General features: G+C 35.4%; 2 protein-coding genes across 7 annotated transcripts in view; one reads left to right on the forward strand and one right to left on the reverse strand.

The window, feature by feature from the left end:
• The window catches only part of LOC105150141 (uncharacterized), a 208,075-nt gene extending 201,805 nt beyond the window's left edge, over positions 1-6,270 (forward strand). The window contains exon 6 of the mRNA XM_087408664.1: positions 6,186-6,270. The gene's annotated coding sequence lies outside the window, so the exon portion shown is untranslated. The remainder of the gene's footprint in view (positions 1-6,185) is intronic.
• The window catches only part of LOC105150136 (inactivation no afterpotential D), a 115,616-nt gene that overhangs the window by 43,782 nt on the left and 49,838 nt on the right, over positions 1-21,996 (reverse strand). For 4 of the 6 annotated variants that reach the window (XM_087408617.1, XM_087408618.1, XM_087408615.1 and 1 more), the window contains exons 3-13: positions 17,589-17,932; positions 10,846-10,980; positions 9,097-9,255; positions 5,508-5,684; positions 5,148-5,373; positions 4,640-4,941; positions 4,087-4,311; positions 3,835-4,008; positions 3,534-3,695; positions 3,195-3,437; positions 2,863-3,093 (exon numbers count right to left, since the gene is read on the reverse strand). In XM_087408617.1, the coding sequence (XP_087264743.1) occupies positions 2,863-3,093; positions 3,195-3,437; positions 3,534-3,695; positions 3,835-4,008; positions 4,087-4,311; positions 4,640-4,941; positions 5,148-5,373; positions 5,508-5,684; positions 9,097-9,255; positions 10,846-10,980; positions 17,589-17,932 (2,378 nt within the window). Of the gene's footprint in view, positions 1-2,862; positions 3,094-3,194; positions 3,438-3,533; positions 3,696-3,834; positions 4,009-4,086; positions 4,312-4,639; positions 4,942-5,147; positions 5,374-5,507; positions 5,685-9,096; positions 9,256-10,845; positions 10,981-17,588; positions 17,933-20,171; positions 20,315-21,996 lie in introns of all 6 variants that reach the window. The other 2 variants (XM_087408613.1, XM_087408614.1) reach the window with 2 other exon arrangements.

A 21,996-nucleotide genomic window follows, 5' to 3' on the forward strand; every position in this document is an offset into this window, starting at 1 on the left:
TAAACACCGAGCGCTATTACCGAAAAAAATCTCTCTTTCGCACCCATCTCTCATTCTTTCTCTCGCTCTCTCTCTCTCTCTCTCTCTCTCTCTCTCTCTTTTTTGTACGCCGCATCTTTAGCGTTTCTCCATTTTTTTCTCTGGCAACCGAGATAACTCGGCGCCGAAAGATATTCGTACACTTCTCACGTTCGCTGAACCTTCCTCTTTTTTTTTTCACCTGTTTTCTCATTCTCTCAACTAACCACCGTAAAGAAATATAAAACTAATCGAAAGTTTATTGGATATCATGATGGAATTATATTGAATAGGAACAGAAGAGGATTATCAGTTGTACTGGTCAAAGTGGACCGAGACAATCTATATGTAATATTATACAAGAAGTATTAGAATTGCAGTTATGTATGCGTGATCTTCTGATTTTTCTTTCAATCAGTTTCTTAGGTTTCGAGAATACAGAGACTGCATCAAGATGCATACATAATTAACATGATTTCCAAAAATCCTAAAAGGATATAAACCTAAGAAAGATATAATCTACACACTTCTTTCGCAAATATAAAAATTGCATAAAAGATAACTTTTGGCAATTTCTATCAGATGGTCGAGCGTCCTCTTTCTATCTCAAATATATGAAAGACGAAATATGTATTATCGCAATTGTTATCACTTTAACACACTTTAACACAATTCAAATCCTGCTTCGCAATTCGGTGAACGAATCACGCACGAGAGGATTTCCAGAATTGGAAATCTTTCCATGGCTTTATTTTCTCCGTGCGAGTGTTTAAACTTCGCGATGAAGCCCACTTAATCCCACTACGTGGGCCGCATCCCAGCGACGCACGTAATTCCCTCGGTCGGGAGGGTCAAATGAAATCAAGCGGGAAAAGGTTTCGTCTATCAAAATATGCCATTCGGCTGGTATATCTCATCCGAAGGTATCGCATAAATCATTCAAAACACCTGGCCGCGCCTCGGAATAACGCCAAGGGCGGCCTCGTAAAATAACAGACTTCGCCGTTCTTATTGGCCGTTCTTTATGGATGTTCCGGTTGCAACGGTACGAACGCGGTATGGAAAAACTACATAGATATATTATGTTAATATAAATATACTATTAGAAATGAAGAGTGTACCGCGCGGGTAAACGAGCTGAAAATGAAAAGCAAACGGTTAAAATTATGATGTAACATAAGCACAGGTGATGAACGCATAAAGAACTGGAATGGGTGGAGAACGGGGTGCTGCGGATAATGATAAATGAAATAAAAGAACACATATACGGCATTCTATCGGTGTGCAAGCATACCGTAAAATTTTATTCGACGTTTAATTGTACTTTTTTTGACTTATTTACCGATCAAAATATTAATTTTTATTCGTAATGTTTAATCTATCTCGCCACTTTCGCAAGTAGACGCAGTAACGTCAAATTAGCACCTATAAATAAAATACTTGCGAAAATTCTTAAAGCGGGATATAGCTATTAACAATTGCACAAATAGATAAATAATGATAAATAATCTTTTTACGTGATTGTTAAAACAATGCCTTTTGCGGTATGCCGTCATTACAGAATAAAAACTTAATGGCAATGGCGAGAAATACAATACAAAATCATCAACCTGAAACATACAAATCAACACAGTTCGGGATGCAAAGCACATTGAACGCGTGGTGCATTGCCGTGGGCGAATATTAAATGTAAATTGTTCCCACAATTAAATATCGATACAACGTGTTTGAAATAAATCATAAGTATATTTGGCATAAATTCGCGCTAAAAATGAATAAAAAAGACTGTGTACAAATAATCTAAAAAATCAGTCATTGCATATTATATAAATACCATTTGTGGTAATATTTAAAAAAGGAAAAGGTAACACACATAAGAGTAACCAATTATAAAATATAATCTATAAATATGAGATGAGACAATGGACTTAACACAAATGGACTACGTCATGCAGGCTTATAAGTAGATATTTTGCGAATTATCATAGCTCTAAAAATTCCAACACGATCCAATATTTTATTATTTCGATATAAATGTACTAAATTTATGCTTTGATGTCTTGTAAAACAATCACACATAAATGGCAAGTATATGAAAGTATTTTTTAATCAGTACTATGTCGGTGCCAATTATGTTTCCCAAAATTCACTCTGCCAATTTCACCAAACGACAAACTTGTGCGTGCACATGATTAAAAAAAGAGAAAAACATATAAAATAAATGACAAACAGTTTTATCAATTTTTCTGATTTCTAACACACAAAATGGAACACAATGTTTCATGCTCGTATTATTCGACGACACTCACAAATGTATAGCTGTCGTATTTAGTATTATATATGTATATATGAAATGCAACAAGGACGGTTACTTCACTTTTATAGACGGAATCTTGTTAGAAAATATGCATTTACATTAATGCATTCGTATGCATATTAATGTTTTGTTTAATCAACGACAGAATATTAAATTCGCTCGTGATTTGCAAGCGCAGTGATCGAATACGGTTAGCTGAACCGAGAATAATTCGATTGCGCGTTATTTCAGCTGTACACGTCGACCATCTCGAAGACACGCGAATCGCGGTGAAATTTAGCAGAGGCAAGAGCCTTGAGTCTACTGCTCCGATCAGAGTGACCTAATTAAAAACTCTCAGATTTAACGAGGTTATGCATTTGCTTCAAATCCTCGATCAAATCCATATGCGGTGGCTCGGTCACGTTAATCTTACGCTCGCGGAAATACTCCCGTCTCTGTTTGTGGCTATCCACGATCGAGGAAGCGGTCGCTGCCTCGGTATCTCTATCTCTCGTAGCCTCGGTCCGGTCGTCTTGATCGCTCACCTGGACAATACTGTCTGGTATTGGCAGCGGTTTGGCCACGCCGATGCGAACGGTCCCCTTCGGGGCGCCTTTAAGGGCCTGCACGGCTTGGTCCAGTGTTGCATTCTCTAATCCGATGTCATTCACAAACAGAAGCCGATCGCCCGGTATTAACTGCCCGTCGACCTGTGCCACTCCGCCGGGCACGAGCGATCGTATTACTATCACAGTTTCGTTGGGGTTCATTGGATCCTAAAAGCGAAGACGAGCGGAAAACAGGTCGAACAGATTATTACAGATTCTCTTCGAGATCGCGAAGAACCACCCCGTATTACGGAAAAAGACGTTCGCACCTGATAATCCAAAATGGAGAACCCAAGGCCCCTCTCTCCTTTAACCAATTCGATAATTTGCGGTTCGGAACTCCACATCGCCAGACCGGTTAGCGGTTCCAACGAGCGCGACTTCATTTTATTCAGACTCGCGTCGGTCACCGTGGCCGTGGTCGTCGTCGAAGCCAAGGAACCGTCCGACTTTGCTTTCACAAGGCGATCCATCGTGGGCAACAAGTTTTGCAGAGACCCACCGAGGATACTCTACGAGATAACATAGATTTTTGCCGTAGTTTTCTTCTCTTAAAGCGCGATTTAACCGTTCGACAGCGGGACGTCGCGACCACTCCGTATACTCACTCTAGTTTGGAAAGCGGCTTGATGTTGAGCGGTGTCGATGGGGCAAAGTGGATCTTGCGAGGCGATGTTTCTTCCGCAAACCATGCGAACGTGTATAGGCAACTCTTTCAGCACGCTAACCACTTCCATATGATTGATGCCCAATAAACGATAGCCGTTTACCTTCAAGAAAGTACGATATCGATTTAAGACACATTGCTCGTGAGAGTGGAGCGTTTATCGAGCGTTTATCGAGCACTTTTGAAGGGAAGATATTATAGAGTTAAAGAGCTTCGCTAGAAATATATGAAAATTCGATAACCTCTAGCAACTCGTCGCCGGAGCGCAGCGTGCCGTTTTGTCCGACAGGGCCTTCCGGCAGGATCGAACGTATATAGTGATGAGGCCTTACTTCTTGACCGTTTTCCACATCGACCGTTCCCTCTAAGCTAATACCAAGACCACTACCTTCGGCAAACTTCTTCAGCTGGGCGACCTATTCAAACGATAAGGAACCGAAAGAGACATCCTTTCTCTGCGCGTTCTTATCTTACAACGAGATTGCAGTACTTACGACTATCTCGGTTTCTGGTCCGACAATCTTTTGCCATTTCGCTTTGATTGCCGCGCGAATTTGAGGCGTGAGTTCGCTCGATGGATCACTCAATAGGGCTTCAACATTGGTCGCCTCGTCCTGCTCATCAGACGTTCTTAAACGTTCTCCTTCTTGCAGAATTGCACTGTCCACGGTGGTGTGAGATTCGCCTTCTGGCTCTATTTCAGTAGTGGTCTCTCCATCCTGGGGAAAAAACGTGCGCAAATGTAAATTTAATAATTTCAAATAATACAAAATAATAATAACAACACGAATACAGTTATATCAAAGCTTTATATTATATTAATTATATATTATATATTAAAACAATAATTTCAATAATGCATAAATATAATTAAAATATATAATTTGAAGTTTATAATTGAAAAATTTCCGATACGCGCAACTAAGTGAAGAGTAAAATTTGAATCAATGTATGCAACTATAACACACAATAACGAAGTAATATATAATTAATGCAAAAGTATATTTTGTCTTTTTTTATTAAGTTACAATTGTTAATTGAACGTACTGCGCTCATGGGGAAACTAGGTAGGCTCGTTATCGACGGTGAACTCGGCTGAGGTAATCTCAATTCGCTTGCGGCGATCGCTTGTTGAAGCTGCTCGAACTTTGGTCCACGAAGGTATCGCTCCAAGCAGAGGGTCACCGTCTGTCCTGTGCGCCTTAATACTTCAACGGCCTCGTGATTAGTGTAACCTTGCAGAGAATGTCCGTCGACCTCCACTATTCGATCGTTAATCTGGATCTTATTGCTCAAATCGGCTGCGCTACCCTCGCTAATACTCTTAACGAAGATTCCAGAGAGCTCTTCTGCAAAAGAGAATCAAAAGTTTTCATCTGGGATCCCTAAAGGTACAAGAATTATCTGATCGATTCGCCTCAATAGCAGCATTGCGACTCGCCCGCATATTTTGATTTTGTATACAATTTTTTCAACTACTTTGGCGTGCTTTCAAAACGTCAAAAACACTAGATGTATATGAACGTATTCTCTATGACATCGAGATTTTCCTTACCTTTCTCGCAAACGTATCCAGCGATAGTAATCCCGAGACCATAAGCGTCCTTCGTAAGATCGACTTCGAAGCGCTCCATCTCTGGCAGTGAATTAATGTCGAGGGGCTCCATGGTGAGCACCGGGAGATCCTGGAGCTGCACCGGAAGTGGCACCGCCGGTATAACTGGCATCGCTCCAATTGGCATTGGGTTGCGTACCACGTCCATGATGAGACCGGGTCTTGTCTGAAAGGAAACATTTTTCCATGTCGTGGTACTTCGATGACGAGGATATGATATCGGCGCGGAAAACAGAAGGAGGGTGGAAATGGGCCGCGTCGTAAACGCGAAAAGAAATACGTGTTCGGTGCGACACTCACATGCATTTCAATGTCGGACTCCTGCGAATACATGTAGCCATTGTCGTAGCTACTGTCGCCCCTCTGCACGTGCCGCATGTTATAGCTCTCCGGTACGCTGTGCACCAGATGTCTGTCCAGCTCGTCCGGATCCCCCAGGATTTTCGTAGGTACGATCGGGGCGTGACTTCCGAGGGCCTGGAAGTATCCCGGAACGAGAAATTTTATGCGTCCCAATGCCACCTACGGCTTCACCCTCCCCATCCCCTGGAATTTTTAGGAGACGAGCGCGCGTTTCTATGCCGCGCGACGAGCGTGTTTTCCAGGATTTTGAATTTCCAACAGTGTGTGGAAATTTCAATCTACCGAAGTAAATAAAAATGTTAACCGCCCTCGACTTTTTGCGGCAAATCTCGTAGAATTTCTCGCGGAGATTACGTCGGATTGTGCGTGGAATAATAATTATGGACTTCAACGTTGTCGCGAGGCAGTGTACCATTCAATTTATTCTTCTATCTAAAAGCAAACTTTTCGAGGTATAATTAAAAAAAAAAAAAAAAAAAACATTTATCGTTGAATTGAAAAAAATATCATCTTTGACAATTTTTACGGTTAATTGAGAATTAATTAAAGGATCGGTTTCGGAGCACTGGCTCGTCATGCATCATTTTTTACGGTTTCCTCTTTTTGTTTTTACAGATGTCAGAGATTATGTCACGTGGATTTTACCTTGGCTCGCAAGAATTGTGACAGGTCTCGAGGGAATTTTGCCGAGCCTCAACAAGTGATATTTACAAGTCGACAAGCAGCGAGGGACAGTTTGTTACTCTTTCAAAAAAAAAAAAAAAAAAAAATATTCGACGGAAGAATTCCTGTTCCGCGGCTGATGGTAGAGCCGGGTTGCCGATTGTTTAATATTCGCGCGAGGAACGATGGAAAATTATACGTGAAGTCGGAATATAAATATCGATCAAATGCGATAAAAATTGAAAGCCTACAAGGAAAAACCGTTTCATTTTTTTCGGAACGTTACAGAAATATCGAGTGCATTTCAACGTTCTCTCTCTCTCTCTCTCTCTCTCTCTCTCTCTCTCTCTCTCTCTCTCTCTCTCTCTCTCTCTCTCTCTCTCTTTCTCTCTTTTTATGCGTTACTTGACCTCACTGAATAATGAAGATACTTTGTTTCCGCAAGCCCACGTTTAACGTTGAATTATTACAGGAGTCAGACAACAATGTCCGAAACTTAATTTATTAAAGCCCGCGAATTCGTTTCGCTATATCGCTTTTAATGCGTCCGTAATTTATGCCATTCCTCGTTGAAGTACGATGACTCATTTGTAGCGAAAGATAAACTCGACTCACGAATGGCTGCCGTCGTTAAGTCTTCAACTTTAATCCCGCGGCGAAGTAATTACCATCTTTCGCGATTTCGAGAGTATGAGAAATTCCGAAGTCCATTCTTCTCTATAATATAACCCCATCACTTCGTAAAATTCCTCATGCATTATTCATAATCTGAATTACAGTCGATCCTTGGTCACCGCGGTTCATATAATTGCTTCGCGAATCGCGGTGTTCTCTCTTCTTCGCGGCTAACATTCGTCGTCCCGAGAACTTCAGCGAAACCGTGGAATATCCGCGAACGTGGATCCGACTGCATCGATCGCATTGCAGTCGACAGATCAGTAATGTATCGTCCTAATGGCTTACAGTTTGCCGGAATTTCATGCGTGAAGCTTTAGCCTGGAACCTCGCTCGCGGATAGTCAATAAGGTAACCTCGACAATGATGTACGCTAGCTACTATTCTGTACCATCAATCTCCAAACCGGACGGACACATTCTAAGCCCTTACATCGGAATCTAATGGCTCACATCGCGCACGTAACTCGGGTACTTTAAATACGTACCTTTGTGGAACGCGGACACGCTTCTAATTTGCGCGAGCTAGACAAATGGATCGAGTTTTAAACTATTATCCTTATTTCTTCTATACCGACCGGGATTACGCGATTCTTATGGAAAAAGAATTGCAGCTTGTAAGAATATATTAGAAATTTCCCAACAAACAATATGTGCACGTCGCTGGAGTGAAAATAAATTATAAAGAAAGAAAGACTTCTATCTTCTTTTTAAAGAAATAAAAAATTGTTGTATATTAATTAATCTTCTGTTAATTAATCTTCCGGCAACGTGAAATTTTCAATCTTAGTTCCTAAAATAAAACGAAGTTCATAATAGATTTTTTTTATTGTTCCAAACTATATAAAAATTTGGAAAAATTCTTGTATACCCGTGAAAAACACTCAATAACAAATTTTTAATAGAAGGATAGTGTCTAATACATTTCTTACAAATTTAAATGTAAGTGTTTTGAAAAAATGTGAATGAATTCTTTTGGACAATATTTGAGGGTATGTATTTCAGAAAAAAATATAATAATGACTTTAAAAAGTTGAATTATCGAAAATGAAGATTTTTATGAGTGAAAAATAAAATTTAAAAAAGAAAAATAAAATCACTTTTTACAGCAGATTAATTATGAAATTTGTTTATTTTAATCAAAATGAGAAATACAAAGATTCCAAAATTGAACTATTATATGGCACAATTGTATAATAATGTATATGATGCTCCTCGCTATCGATTTAGTTATTTAAGATATAGTACGTACCTTTCCTATTCATTTGACTAATAATGAAATGAATCTTTTATATTTCTATAATTAAATGATAATGAAATTTTTCTGGAAGTTTCTCTTCTTCAATTTCGAAATATTTTATGAATTCTATGTGTTTAAATATCTCCGTAAATGATAATTCTGCAATGACATCAGAAAAAAATTTGATGAAAATGATATAAAACATTGAAAACTCTACTTTAAAAGTAAAATCTTTATGTTTATTAAAAATTTGTGTTAAAAAAAATATGAAAAGAATTTAAATTTTATTTGCACAAAATCTTATGTGATTTGCAATACGGGTCATTGAAAACACAGGCACGACTTGTATTCGTTTTTGCAACAAAACAAACTGAATACTATGACATTCTTATACACACATTGTATTTTTTTTTAAATTCACAATCAAAAAGTCGGCTGTGCTTTAAAAGATCAACATTGTTTGTGTAAAAGCATATATAGTAAATAAAAATTATTATTAAAACAAGTCTATATTTTTTAATTTTACTTGGACTTAAATTTGTTCTAGTTATTTATACTTTCGATTTGGCAACAAATAACAAGGCTGGAATAAAAATAAATTATAAAGCATGAAAGACTATATCGTCTTATCGAAAAAATAAAAATTTGTTGTATATTAATTCAAACAAATATAATAAATAAAAATCAGATAAAATCAGATAAAGCAGGTCAACAGTTTCAATTTTAATTGGCTTTCAATTTATTTTGTTATTTGTATTTTCAAATTAGATTTAAGGAAAACGATAGCAAACAAGAGAGAGCTCATTAAAGACAATGTAAATGACAGATTATTGAAGCTACCCTATGACCTACACTTGCCCTCTCGAACGCTTGAAACAAATAAAGGACAAAGCGGTATCACACGTAATTAATCGCGATCGCTAACGCGGAATTGCGGAAGTGAAGATACCTGATAATCGGGAGAAGTTGGCTCCACAGGTCGCGCGACGACCAACCGCACGTGGGTGCCCGATTGTCGTAAAACCGCGGCAACTTGTTCACTTCCCATCCCACGGAGATTGACATCGCCGATCTGCAATATGTGATCCCCACTCTGGAGTCGATTATCCTGCGGGCACACAATGCGAGGAGAAGCATTTAATTTCCGTGGCTCTTGTCTGAAGGGCAAGCGTTGACATCCCGACTCATTTTCGCCATCGCGTTTCTCATTTCCTCGTCCGTTTCCAAGCAGCTTGGAATGATATGCATTTGATGTAAAAACCGGGTCTAACACCGATAGGTATACTCTGTATCGTGTGCACGTTATAGACCTCCTGCGTGTGAGTTACAATAAAGCGTGAAAGTTCGAGAAGGGAGAAGAAGAATAAGAGTGCGGAGGCGCACGCGACGCGACCATGTGATTAAGTGAGCAACTTATCAAAGATTAAACCTATGATTAACGACGAGATTTACTTGTTAAGAGTCAAGTCTACGACAAAAATAATATAACGAATTATCAAGAAGGCAATATAATTAAAACTAAAAGTACTGAGCGATCTTTATCAATTATTTTTATTTTTTAAATCAATATTATATTTCTTGTGTAAAAACAGAATATTGAAATTGTTTGAATAATAACTTTTCAATAATTATGTTCTTTATACTGATAAAATATTGTATTATATTTAATTTTTCATCACTTTTTTTATTCTCATAGTAATTTATTCGCTTGACTCTTTTATTCACTGTTAGATATCAAAAGAGGTATGATAACTAAATCTCTGAGTTAAATTATATTTTGTTACTTTTTAACTTTTATGTATACCAAAATACAATATAATCAATTCGCATTTGTGCTTAATTTCAAAGTAAACAACATTCATATTAACGTATGCATTTAAATAATAAACTAAATTTAAGTTTAATACATTTTCTTGGACTCCATTTCTTAAGTTGAATTCTAGTGAACTCTATTATTTTAGTTACAAATTAACGACACGATGAATAGAAGCAGTGATGACTTACAGAAATAATAAAAGATAATTTAAATTAGGTATAATTTGACATTATGAACTTAATAATGTAAATAAGAAACGCATTATTACTTCCAATGTTAATAATGCGCGTGTGAAAACTTATAATTACAAATATTATGTAAATGTCACTAAAAATATTTTCAAAATCGCACACAGAAAAATACATGTATACTGTATTTAAATATTAATTATTTGTTCACGTATTTTAAAAATTCATATATCCACAAATCTATCATGAGTTTCATCACAAACATTAAATTTATTCGAAATATACTCTGAATTAAGTTTAATATTTTCAATCAAGATTATTAAATTAAAACAAATTCAATTTGTTTAATACATAAAGTCGCTTTTTTTCTACACACACACACACACACACAATTTTATCTATATATAAATTTTATTTTTATATAAAAATATTCTTCAAAAGAAAATAAATTCTTGTTTTGAATACATGATGAGTTTTTCTAAAAATGTAATAAGTATATTTTAAAACTGTTATCAAGAAAATATTCTCTGTTAAAAATAACCGTTACTTAAAGAAACCGTTATTTAAAAGAAGAAGAGCGAAATGAATAATTACTTTTATAACAGTAGAATAATATTTTTCTGTGTGTAGTCAGCTTCTATAAAGAATTTAGATACTTCCAATGGAAAAGAATATTAGTTTTCGGTTTGCTTACGCGATCGGCAACGCCTCCTGGAAGAATGGTTTTGACGACGACGCCGGTGCTACGTCCGCCGATGATGCCGAATCCAAGACCGCTGCCATCGTTAATGAGATTTATCACTTCAACTTGAGCCCATTCCGTATTCAACTGCGAACGGAAAGATCGCAAAAGCATATTTTAAAGTCCCGTCGTTCGTTATGAAACTTTAATAATATTATCGAATGTCTGTTCCAAAAGGTAACATAATGGTGCTGATATAATGAAAATTAAACTCCTTGAAGACATTTCCGCGAAATATATATTGCCGTTAAACAACGAATTTTCATCCATCAGCGGAGGAAAATATGAAAACAAAAACCTTTTCCATTTCTTTTAATTTTAATTATTAGCTTATAATTATTTTAAAAGTATAAATATTACAGGTTCAACCTAATTGGTTTGGAGTTCAATTATGCGTTGTGGCAAGACTTTATCTTTAATTAAAGTGTTACTTTTAATGGCACGTGAAATACAAATAAAATTTCACAATATCATCAATTTGTGAAAACTTCGGTGTAATCTCTCCGCGAATCGTATTTTTCGTGAGTACCCTTCGTGCTTCCCACACATTTTTAATTTCAATGACATTAACAACCGTACCGTATACTGCATAAAAAATGAGTTAATGAGAACAAAATACGACGGGAAATAAGAGTAATGGCATCTGCTCTATTGCGGAATATTTTAACGAACTTAACAAAACAAACGAGATTATTTGAAATTTTTCAGTAACGATAAGAGATTCAGTTTGTCACGTCGATATCTCACATCAACCACAAAGGACTGACATAATCAAGATAGAATTTTTTCATGTGTTAAAATACCACGAAGCTTTTTAAGAATATCATTATTATTGCAGTTATTTCTTAATTCAAAAATCGTTGAGAGATTATAATTATAATATAAAGTTACTAAACACATAATTAGAGAATAAAAATAAATTTAGATGTAAATGCAATAAATAGAGCAATTCATATTTTTAAGTAACTATATATATATATTAAAAGAAAATATTTTAAATTTTAATAAATATTTATTTAAATAGTATTAATTAAACATTTATTTACAGTAAATAAATATTTATTCAGTAAAAATAAATGATATTTAAATCAGATTAATGCTTTTTATGCTCCTTATATTTAGTTAAATATTTAGTTGGCACTATGAAACCATTGCACTATGTGATGTTTTTTTAATCGATAACTCGTGATTGCCTAAAATCAATAGAATAGCAGAACAAGCAGAAGTAACTAATCTCTGTTCGCAACATGTTAGGTCATTAAATTTGATTGGTTCTCTTGAGTTTGCTTCGTTATCGTCCATGTGGCCACAATTAACGAGCTGTTTAATATTAACGTTCCGATTTCCGATAGCTCTTGCAGGACGCTCACAATGGTCTGTAATTTCCGATAAATCGTAGCCAAGATTTTCGAATCAATTTTTCATCATTTACCTTCTCGAGTATACTCTGGTGCATTGACGATATTGTTGAAAAATTAATGAAATTTAATTGTGCCAGAATCTCTGCTTCCCTTCATAAAACACTCCATTCGGAGTGTAATATCGCTTCCCTCCCCCATTTATTGTTCCGAGATAATCCTTTCATTTCCGGACGCTCTGAAATACGTGAAAAAACGAAGTCGTAAGTGGTAAACGGGGCTACTGGTTGTTATCGGAAGGAAAGTTTTGAAAATTGCCGGCTCAAGTACGTCTCATAGCGTTCCAATTTCGTTCCAATTTGCGTGCATCAGACAATCGGCCAGAATTAATTAAAACGATTTTATCCGTCGCGTTCAGTGGTCCCCCGGATAAACCGAAGGACGCGGAGTTATTGGCTCATTAAAACGCAGAATCCGATGAATTTTTTATGATCTGGTAATTGGTCCCATGCAACAAACAAGGACTGTTGTACACAGCGAAAGAGCGGTCATGCTATCGCGTGGATGTTCCCTCGAACTTCCGGTGATCTCGCGAACCAGAACGGAAACTGTGTTGAGAAACGGAGAGACAGAGAGACAAGGCCGAGAGTGATTTATATTGTGAGTGTGCAAACGTGTACCTGCGGCGTATACGCGCGTATGTGTGAATGTGTGTGTGTATGTGTGTGCGTGTGTGTGTGTGCGTGAACGAGTATTCTTTGACAAAAGATTAAGCGTGTTACCGAACGCGCGATCGCAAAGCTGGAAATTCATTCAGTTTGAGACGCACGTGTCGCTTCAGACCCGACTCACGTCAGTGTCGTTAAAGACTTCTAGCAGGATATTCTTCGAACTTCGTATATCCGATAATCGTTCTTCACAGACCGAAATTAGTTTCGGGATAAGTAGTAAAGCTCGTTGGAAGTTCCGTTTCTGACGTAACGACGTCGGATGTACTTTTCTTTGTTTCAAAGGAAAGGAGAGATGCCGATAAATCAATCGCAGTTAATGCCGAATGTGCAGTCTTTCCATTCTTTCGAAAGAGTGAACTGATACTTCATAATTTAGATCAATTTAAATAAACAGTTATCGCGATGTCTTTTATTTATTTCGATTTTAAGATGACGAAAGTTAATTATATATCTTCTTTTATGTAAACGTTAAATGTATTTTTAGAAAATGTGAAGAGATATTTAAAAAACAAAAATGCTATTAACAAAAATATTAATTACATACTCTATTAATAAACATATATATAGTAAAACTATTATTCATCCCACGTAATTTTAAGATATGAAAAGTTATTATATATAATTAAATGTATTTTCTTTTAGTGTAGACATGAAGTATACATATATTTAGATATATTTTCACGGAGCTTCCGATATTATGATATTTCATAAAAATACAAGATTGATGAATTAGTAAAACAATGTGTTACATTTGTAGCTTAAATTATACATCAAAGATAAAATATTATTTTGCATTAATAGATTTCGTAAAATCCAGTATTAATGATATTCGAGATATTCTTCGTTATTACAATACAATAAAAGCGATTAATAAAACATTGAAAGTATTATCAAACACGATTTATATCTCCAACAGGAAAACAATTGAAAAAAATATATCGTATTAAATAATGTCTCTGTGCCATAACACAATCGGTAATAAAGTTTTACGATCGATCACCTTTCCGTCAGATTCCATTGGCAATGCCAGAAGTTCTTGTCTTGTGATTTTATTTTTATCTCAATGTCACAAGAAAGTCACCGACTTTCTATCAATCGAGTATGACATTTGCTTAGTGGCAATGAGAAAATAAATGTTTAGATAGATGTTCACGATTGAACGTTTTCAAAACTTTCTGACATAAAGTCATTTTTAATATGTATGATCTTCAATAATGACACATGATGCTCGATTGTGAGTCTTTTATTCTTTTTTTCGGACTACTAAATACTAAAAATCGCCAAATCAAATCCTTTCTCATAAATGTCATGATTTTCTTTCATAAAGCAGTATCAAATAACGATTAATACAGGATCATACTCGATATCAATGTCTGAAACTCCGATTTGTACTAAATTCAATTAAATTCTCGTTACTTCTTTTTATATATACAAACACTCTCAACGACCGCCCGACGTATCGTGTGTAAACTTTGAGCAATGACGAAAAAGCGTTAATTCGTAAAAACCGTTCCATTTTCGCCGGATAAAATTGATTGCAGGGCAGTGTTAAAAGCACAGGGAGGGCACACAGGATCATAGATCTAATGCGAGAACGGGAAGTGTCAATTTGTTACGATTAAATGTTCCATCGAAATGGCATCGCCGCGGGGATAAACGATTCTACGGTATCTCGCCGGTAATGGACGATAAATTTTGAAGATCACGCAAACCTTGCCTGCAGAGAGAACCGGCATTGCCCGGAGGGCGTCAGCGAAACTCTTTACCGATAATTCTATTTCCGTCGCAGCCGTCCGCCACCGCTTGTTCCTATTATCGCGCCCGAAGACAGGTGGAGATAGGAAGAGAGCGGAAGCGGGGAAACGCGAACAGGCGCCCAATTTATCTGCGATTGAAAAAAAATGAAAACGACTCCATCTAGGTATATCGAATGTCGAGGAATCAAGAAAAATGGCTGCGGTCGTTCGGCGGCCAATCGAAAACTTTCTCTGAAATCGATAGCTTCGAAAAAAACTGTGCAATTAAGTATCTATGTAAAATTATTTAGCTTTCGAAATAAGATAAAATTGTCTTTTGAGATATTAGGTGTTGGAATTAATTCGTAGCGTTTTTTAATGAAAGAATGTTATTTATTTCACATGAGCATTAAAAAATACATTAATGAAAGTACTTCCCATCACTTGTAAAACGCTACGAATTAATTCCAACACCTAATATATTCAGCAGGTATGTTCGTAACATTAATATATTAATTCAATTATTCATTGCAATTAAAGTATAAGAATATATATTAATAATGTTTTTAATGTGTCGTTTAAAATATCGCTTGCAAAAATAAATAATTTTCATTAAATGAAATTACCGGATATTAGAAGAAGTTAAAAGTATCTGTATACATTAATGTATGTATTCATTAATCCTTTATGGACCGATGACTGCATTTGGGGTCATCTTTTATTTTATAAACTAAATAAAATCACCCAATTTTGATAAAACTTAACTTATGAAGTAACTTGATGACACCTTTTATTCGAATCTGAGATTGAAAATAAACAATTCAAAATGATAAGTTTAACATGATGGACAGAATTTAAAAACATAATTTGATTATAAAACTCGGCTTTGAAAGTTTTTAATTGTGAAGTAATATCAAATTTCCAGTTTTGCTTTATTTGAAGCTCATCAATACTACGTAAACTGATTTCCAAATTAACTTTAAAACTCTGATTATGAACTCTGTGACACTAAATCCTCTTTCATGTTACTATCCTTTTGAAATTCGATATTTTTAGTCTATATTCAAACTCATCAAATATCAAGAACTTCCTAAAAGCGAATTTTACGATAAACAGATTATTTTTTTGAAATTTAAATTTCAGAATTCTAAGACTATAATCAAATTCAGTAAAAATCTTTAAAAAGCAAAATTTTCCATAAATTGCTCCGTCAGGAAACTTTGATTCTTACAGAATTGAATTCTCTAAATTAAACAATTTTAATTAATAAAATTACTGAAATTAATAAAATTATTGAATTAGAAAAAGTTAAGAATATTTCTATAAAGATACATATCCATTAGATTCTCTAAAATAAATAATAAGATTCTAATTAATGAAATTACTAGGTATTACTAAGTAAAGTTATAAAAGTATTTCTACACACGCACGCACGCACGCACAGGTCACGCACATAGATACATATCCATTATATTTTCCAAAATAAATATTTTAATTAATAAAAGTTTATTAAATAAATATTGGAAAAAGTTAAGAGTACCCCTGTACAGATATATATTCATTAATTCTCTAATTAAACTCAGAATTTACTTTATTACACGAGTAATTAGGAAACTTGAAATAAAAAGATCTTGGATATTATCTTCTCTTATATAAAACACAAAATTAATAATAATATTTTGTAGAAAAATACATTGCTCTATGTCTGCAACGTCCAACATTGGCAGATACAAGCTAAATATTATTGACGATACTATTGCCTTGAGATGCCGACAAGACTGTACCAATAATTCTATTTCCATCATAGCCGCGTCGCTGTTCCTACTATCGCGGTAGAAAGCAGAAAAGGGATGAAAAAAAAAAGAGAGGGATGGCGCCGTGGAAGGGTGTCCAAATGAGGCCAATTATACCGGGGCTATCGATCGAGATTTTATCGGCGTGTCACCACTCGAGCGACTCCAACGCAAATATTTCTTTCGGGATAAAGCATTCTCGAATCCGAGGGAGACACGGGAGTTTGTCCGCATAAGGCGATCTCGAGTCTGAAAGCCCTGGCTATGAGCTACACGATAAAATAAGAAGCCTTGAGAGAAATAAGAGCGCGCTTATTAAAAGCCAATGAAGAACATCCTTTTACGTGGAGAAATATTCAGCACAATAGTCTTCACCGAGAGGGAAGATCGGGGGAGCTTCCGTTCGAGTGAAAAAAGGGGAAAGAACAAAAGGAAAAGAGCACAACCGTTGAAATGAAAAATGATCACAAGAAAGAATTATCAATACAATTGCTCGTTGTGTGTTGATTATGAACGAGAAATTTCTGCCAGCAATTTCTCGTTCATAATCAATACGAACAATTTTTTTTTTTCATAACTTCAGTTGTATTTCGAGATACTCGAAAAATCTTCAATTAGATTTTAAAGAACGGTTTGCTGAAATACCTAAAAAAGCTAGATACGGATTTAAACATAATTTTGCTGCATTATCAAAATATACGTAAAACACTCAAATTAACTAGAATGTCAAAACTTTTTGCAGCATTGTTCATCATGCTTGAGTTTTTTATATAAATGTTTTGATAGTCCAATAAAATTATTTTCAGATCTGTATCTGTAAATTTTTAAATATTTCGGCAAAATCGTTCTTTCCATGTAATTAAACAATTGAATATACGCAATTTATGATCATTCGATCCGCAACACTGATACTGATTGTCAATGCCACAAAGTTACAGATTTATAAGATAGATAACGCTAATTATGGCGTTATAAACAACGCGTCATGTGAAGCTCTCTAAAAAAAGAAAAGGGCGTTCTGAGGAACACGAGTTAGGTCGAGGTTGGAGAGAAAGGAAAAAAAGGGCGGCGACTCACCACCATGTCAGAGCCACTCTTGGAGGCGTCGCTAACGGCGGAGGGGCTCCTTTCGATAACGAGGCCTCCAGGTACCGGTGTCGAGGTCGGTGTAGGTGTTGGTGTATTCGTGGGCGTCGGGGTCGCCGCCGAAGTGGTGCTGGCCGGCTGGCTTGACTTCGGGGTCGGTCCCGGTGTAACGACGGTGGACGATGCTGACACCGATTGATCCTTGTCGGAGCTTGTCTGGTTGTTTCCAGCAACGGCACCGCCGCCGCCGCCGACGATGGACGACGCTGCTCCTGCGGCCGCTGTCGAACTCGAACCACCGGACAATTCATCCGTTGGCAAAGAGCTCCCAACGTCTGTCAATAGCAAGTACACACGTTCCGTCCATTATTTAACCATTTCGAACACGACGTACTCTACGATCGGCACTTCAATGAGGAGTAATTTTATTAACTGCAGTTTCTCGAAAAAGTTACTTGTATACTGAAAAAGTCTAGTAATAATTACTTAAATTATTTTGTTTAACGTGTTGGTGTAATATTCAACAAATTACTAAACATAATCATAGTAATCCTATTTGGTAATAATTAGAAAAGTAACATTAGCGTTTAGTTCGTTTCAATCAGACTTTTTTCAATGTATCAGACCTTTGCTTCTAAAAATTTTTTACATGTTAATCAAAATGTAAATAAAATATTAATTAAATAATTACATAGATTAGAGACTCTTTTTTCGAGCATAAAATGATATTAATGATATTATTACATAATTGAAGCTGTTAAAAATGTGCTTGTGATATTTTTACTGCTGTCATATGGTATATAATTTTTTTAGTCCAATGTTGAACTATCATAGAAATTCGAATTAATTTATTTATTAACAAAGAACTCCTGGAAATCTAATCATGAAGTTACTTTTATCGTTTAACTTCTTTAATTATAACATGTTTTGTGGAAGTTGGTTTCAGCTCATAATTTCAGAAATTAATTAATAAGAAAACATGTAAGACTTTCTAACACTGAAAGAAATAATATACCGAGAAAAGATTTTTGTAATTATAATTACACGTTACTATAATTATGATTATTACTGCTATAATATTAGTAATAATAACTATAATACATATTTCTATCAACGAATATATAGTAACCAAAAATGACAATTATATTTGTTATTACAAAGCTGAAATTACTGATAATTAACCATATTATAAAGGAATTAAACTGTAATTTAAAAGGAATTTAACTGTAATTTAGTAGTAACCGTTTATTACTAGTATTATAGCAGTAATAATCGTAATTATAGTGTAACATGTAATTATAGTTACAAATAAGAAATTTTTCTCTAAGTGTGTAATAAATGTCGAATTTTGATTAATTTTTCCAAAATTGTTAGCATAATTATAAAATTCGATTGAATAAAGTAATAAAAGAAATTTAAGTAAAGTGATATTTTCACAAAGTAACTGCGTTATTCGCACCATGTACACGCATAGATGAACAATCCAGCATGAGTTTGCTGTTCCATATGCAGCAACCGGGTCAGAAAAAAGTTAACGAAACTAATTTAACTCTCTACGGCGTGAGAAATTCAACGAAAATAAACATTTATGCTGGCGTGGACAATGTTGCATCGCCGAGAGCGTATAATAGTCCAGGACAGTGTCTTTCTTGTTACATGCACGAGGTATTCGTTCGTTACTTTCGTGCAAATGGCAAGGATAAAGTATGCCTTGATAAAGAAGAGCAAATTTGCAAAATCTGCGACGCTGCTTCGAATTATCTAAATATCTTGAAATTAATCTATTTCACTCAGGGTTACAATCGCGTTAAACAAATTTGCAAAATCCATGACGCTTGTTTCGGATTATCTAAATACTTTGACCGTAGTTTCGCGTCGAAGAGAGAGACACAAATCCAAAGTCGAAACGTTTACAGAGTTAACTTTATTGGCGAATCCATTTCAATTGTTTGCGAATTCTATTATATCTTATTGCTTTGTAAAGATATTATTTACGCACTAATAACCGTGGAAGTTTTTATGGACAATTTACTTATACTTGATTTATTCTTAAAGCTATAAAACTATTTTTATTTAAAAAATCTTGAAACTAACCTATTACAATGGAAATTATAACAATCACATTGAAGAAATCTGCAAAATCCACGCTTTGTTTCGGATTATCTAAAACATCTTATCCGTAGTTTAACTTCCGCATCAAAGAAGAAACTCAAATCCAGAGTGAAATGTTTGCGGAATTAATTTTGTTGCAAGAATGAAATTGTAAGAATAAAATTCCAAGATTGTTGATGAATACACATTTCAATTGTTTGCGAATTATATCTTATTCCATTGTAAATATATTATTTATACACGGAAGCTCTCTCTACAGTCAATTTATTTTGAGTTAGTCTTAGAGTAACAAAATTATTTTTATTTTAAATATCTTGAAATCTTATCTACAAATTACAATCGGGGTTACAACAATCGCGTTGCGCAGCATCATCTTCTGTGCAAATCGAACACAAGAGACCTGATCTCTCCCGGCGTAAGCGAATTCCATTCGCAGCGCGTAATTACACAGATTGTAATTACCTTGGGCGCTTCTTGCTACGACTAGCTCAACCAGACCACGGGCCTTCTGAAGAATCGAGATCGCCTGCTCATGGGAAACGTTTGAGTCTAAGGGCTGCCCATCGATCGCCAATATTTGATCTCCCTCTAACAATCGACCGTCGCTGAAACAAAAATACCATAATTCAGGTATGTGTTTATTCATGGCGAAAACTCATGACACTCGATTGTCACTTGTGAAAATGAATCTCAGAGTAAATAAAACAGACTGCTGAGTGAATGATGAATTTTGCATTCAGACAGGCGACGAAATGGCGCGTATTACGCGAGGCATAATATTGTTTGCCATTGACATTTCCGGCCGTTTGCCGCGCGTATTTGCTTTATGTATTTCGAATTGGGTCGGCTAAATAATCAGGAAACGATCAATAATCAACTTATCTAATAACGCGATATGAATACCCACTATGCAAATACACGCGGCCCGCTCGGGTCTGTTATAATTAGATTGCTTTACGCGAGAGGAGGAGAATGGTCGTCGACCGCGCATTATCAGATCGTTGCGATTTTTATTCGGAGAAGAGGAAGATAGGGGTTCCCTATTACGAAACATCGACGCATGTAATTTCCTCCCTATCGCAGCGACCGCAACATAATTAGCTCGTGCTCGTTTTAAGACTCTTTAACGGACGTAACGTTAAACTTCCAATCCCGACTTATACGGCTGATATTAAACAAAAATCCTCCCCGTGTTCCTCCCCGTTTGCGAACGATAACGCTCACAAACGGGAGGCTGCAGGCGATATCTAGAATTTTCTCCCCTTATCTCGTATATTTATTTACAAAGCACGGATTATCGTAACGTCGCTGGCTCGACACGAGTGCTCGGTTACTAATTATGACGTATAAAACAAGACAATGCGTGCCAGTATGATGTAATGTATCATGAAATTCTTTGCAGTTTCTCTCCCAACTCGCGGCGATTATATTTTTAATAAAATTATTAGCATCCCGCATCGCGCTAAAATTTCCATGACGTACAACGGTAACCGGATAATTCGTTTGACGCTAACTCAATTTATCATGCAGCTCCTTGCAGTTGCCTTTTCGAGAACGTGAGATTTACACCTTATATTATAGAGAATTAGATTAGAATGAACGCAGATGGTAGATAAGAAGACCGGACGCTGCAGATTCGGTTCTCGTCGAATCATCGATTTGTACACTGGAAAAAAAAGGTTTTATCAACAGTATTATTTTAATTAAAAATAATCTTGTTGATTTATATATACAGTGAGAGCAAAAAATATTCGTACAAGGAAATTTTTTATAAAAACAGTTTTATTTGCAAAAAATAAACATTAATTAGCAATTTTATACAAGGAATATGTTCTGTTCTAGCATAAACAAACGAGCTTCGCTTGTATTCCTGATTTTAGAAGCTAAATTTTTCGACTGTACGAATACTTTTCGAGCATTGAAACAATAGAATTTTTAATTTTCGCTTATTTTTCAAATGATATATTTTCTATAATTAATACACATCTTTTTGGTATATATAATTTTAAGAAACATACAGTATATTTTATTCTTTATGAATAAATTATTAATTACTCAGTAAGAAATGATGGTCAATTAAACGTCGAATTGGTGTTGAAATCATCGTATCGATATCGATTCGACATCAATTCGATAACTCAATTCTCGTTAGATAATATTTACTTTTTGAAAATAAAATTTTTTAAAAAAAATATTTTCTCTGTACGAATACTTTTTGCACTCACTGTATATAATGACAATATTAATAAAATAAATAAAATTTTATTAAAAGAATAGCACGGATTTG

Source organism: Acromyrmex echinatior, chromosome 8 (genome assembly GCF_024713525.1).
Source record: "Acromyrmex echinatior isolate Ae372 chromosome 8, ASM2471352v2, whole genome shotgun sequence".
In the NCBI taxonomy this organism is placed as follows: domain Eukaryota; kingdom Metazoa; phylum Arthropoda; class Insecta; order Hymenoptera; family Formicidae; genus Acromyrmex; species Acromyrmex echinatior.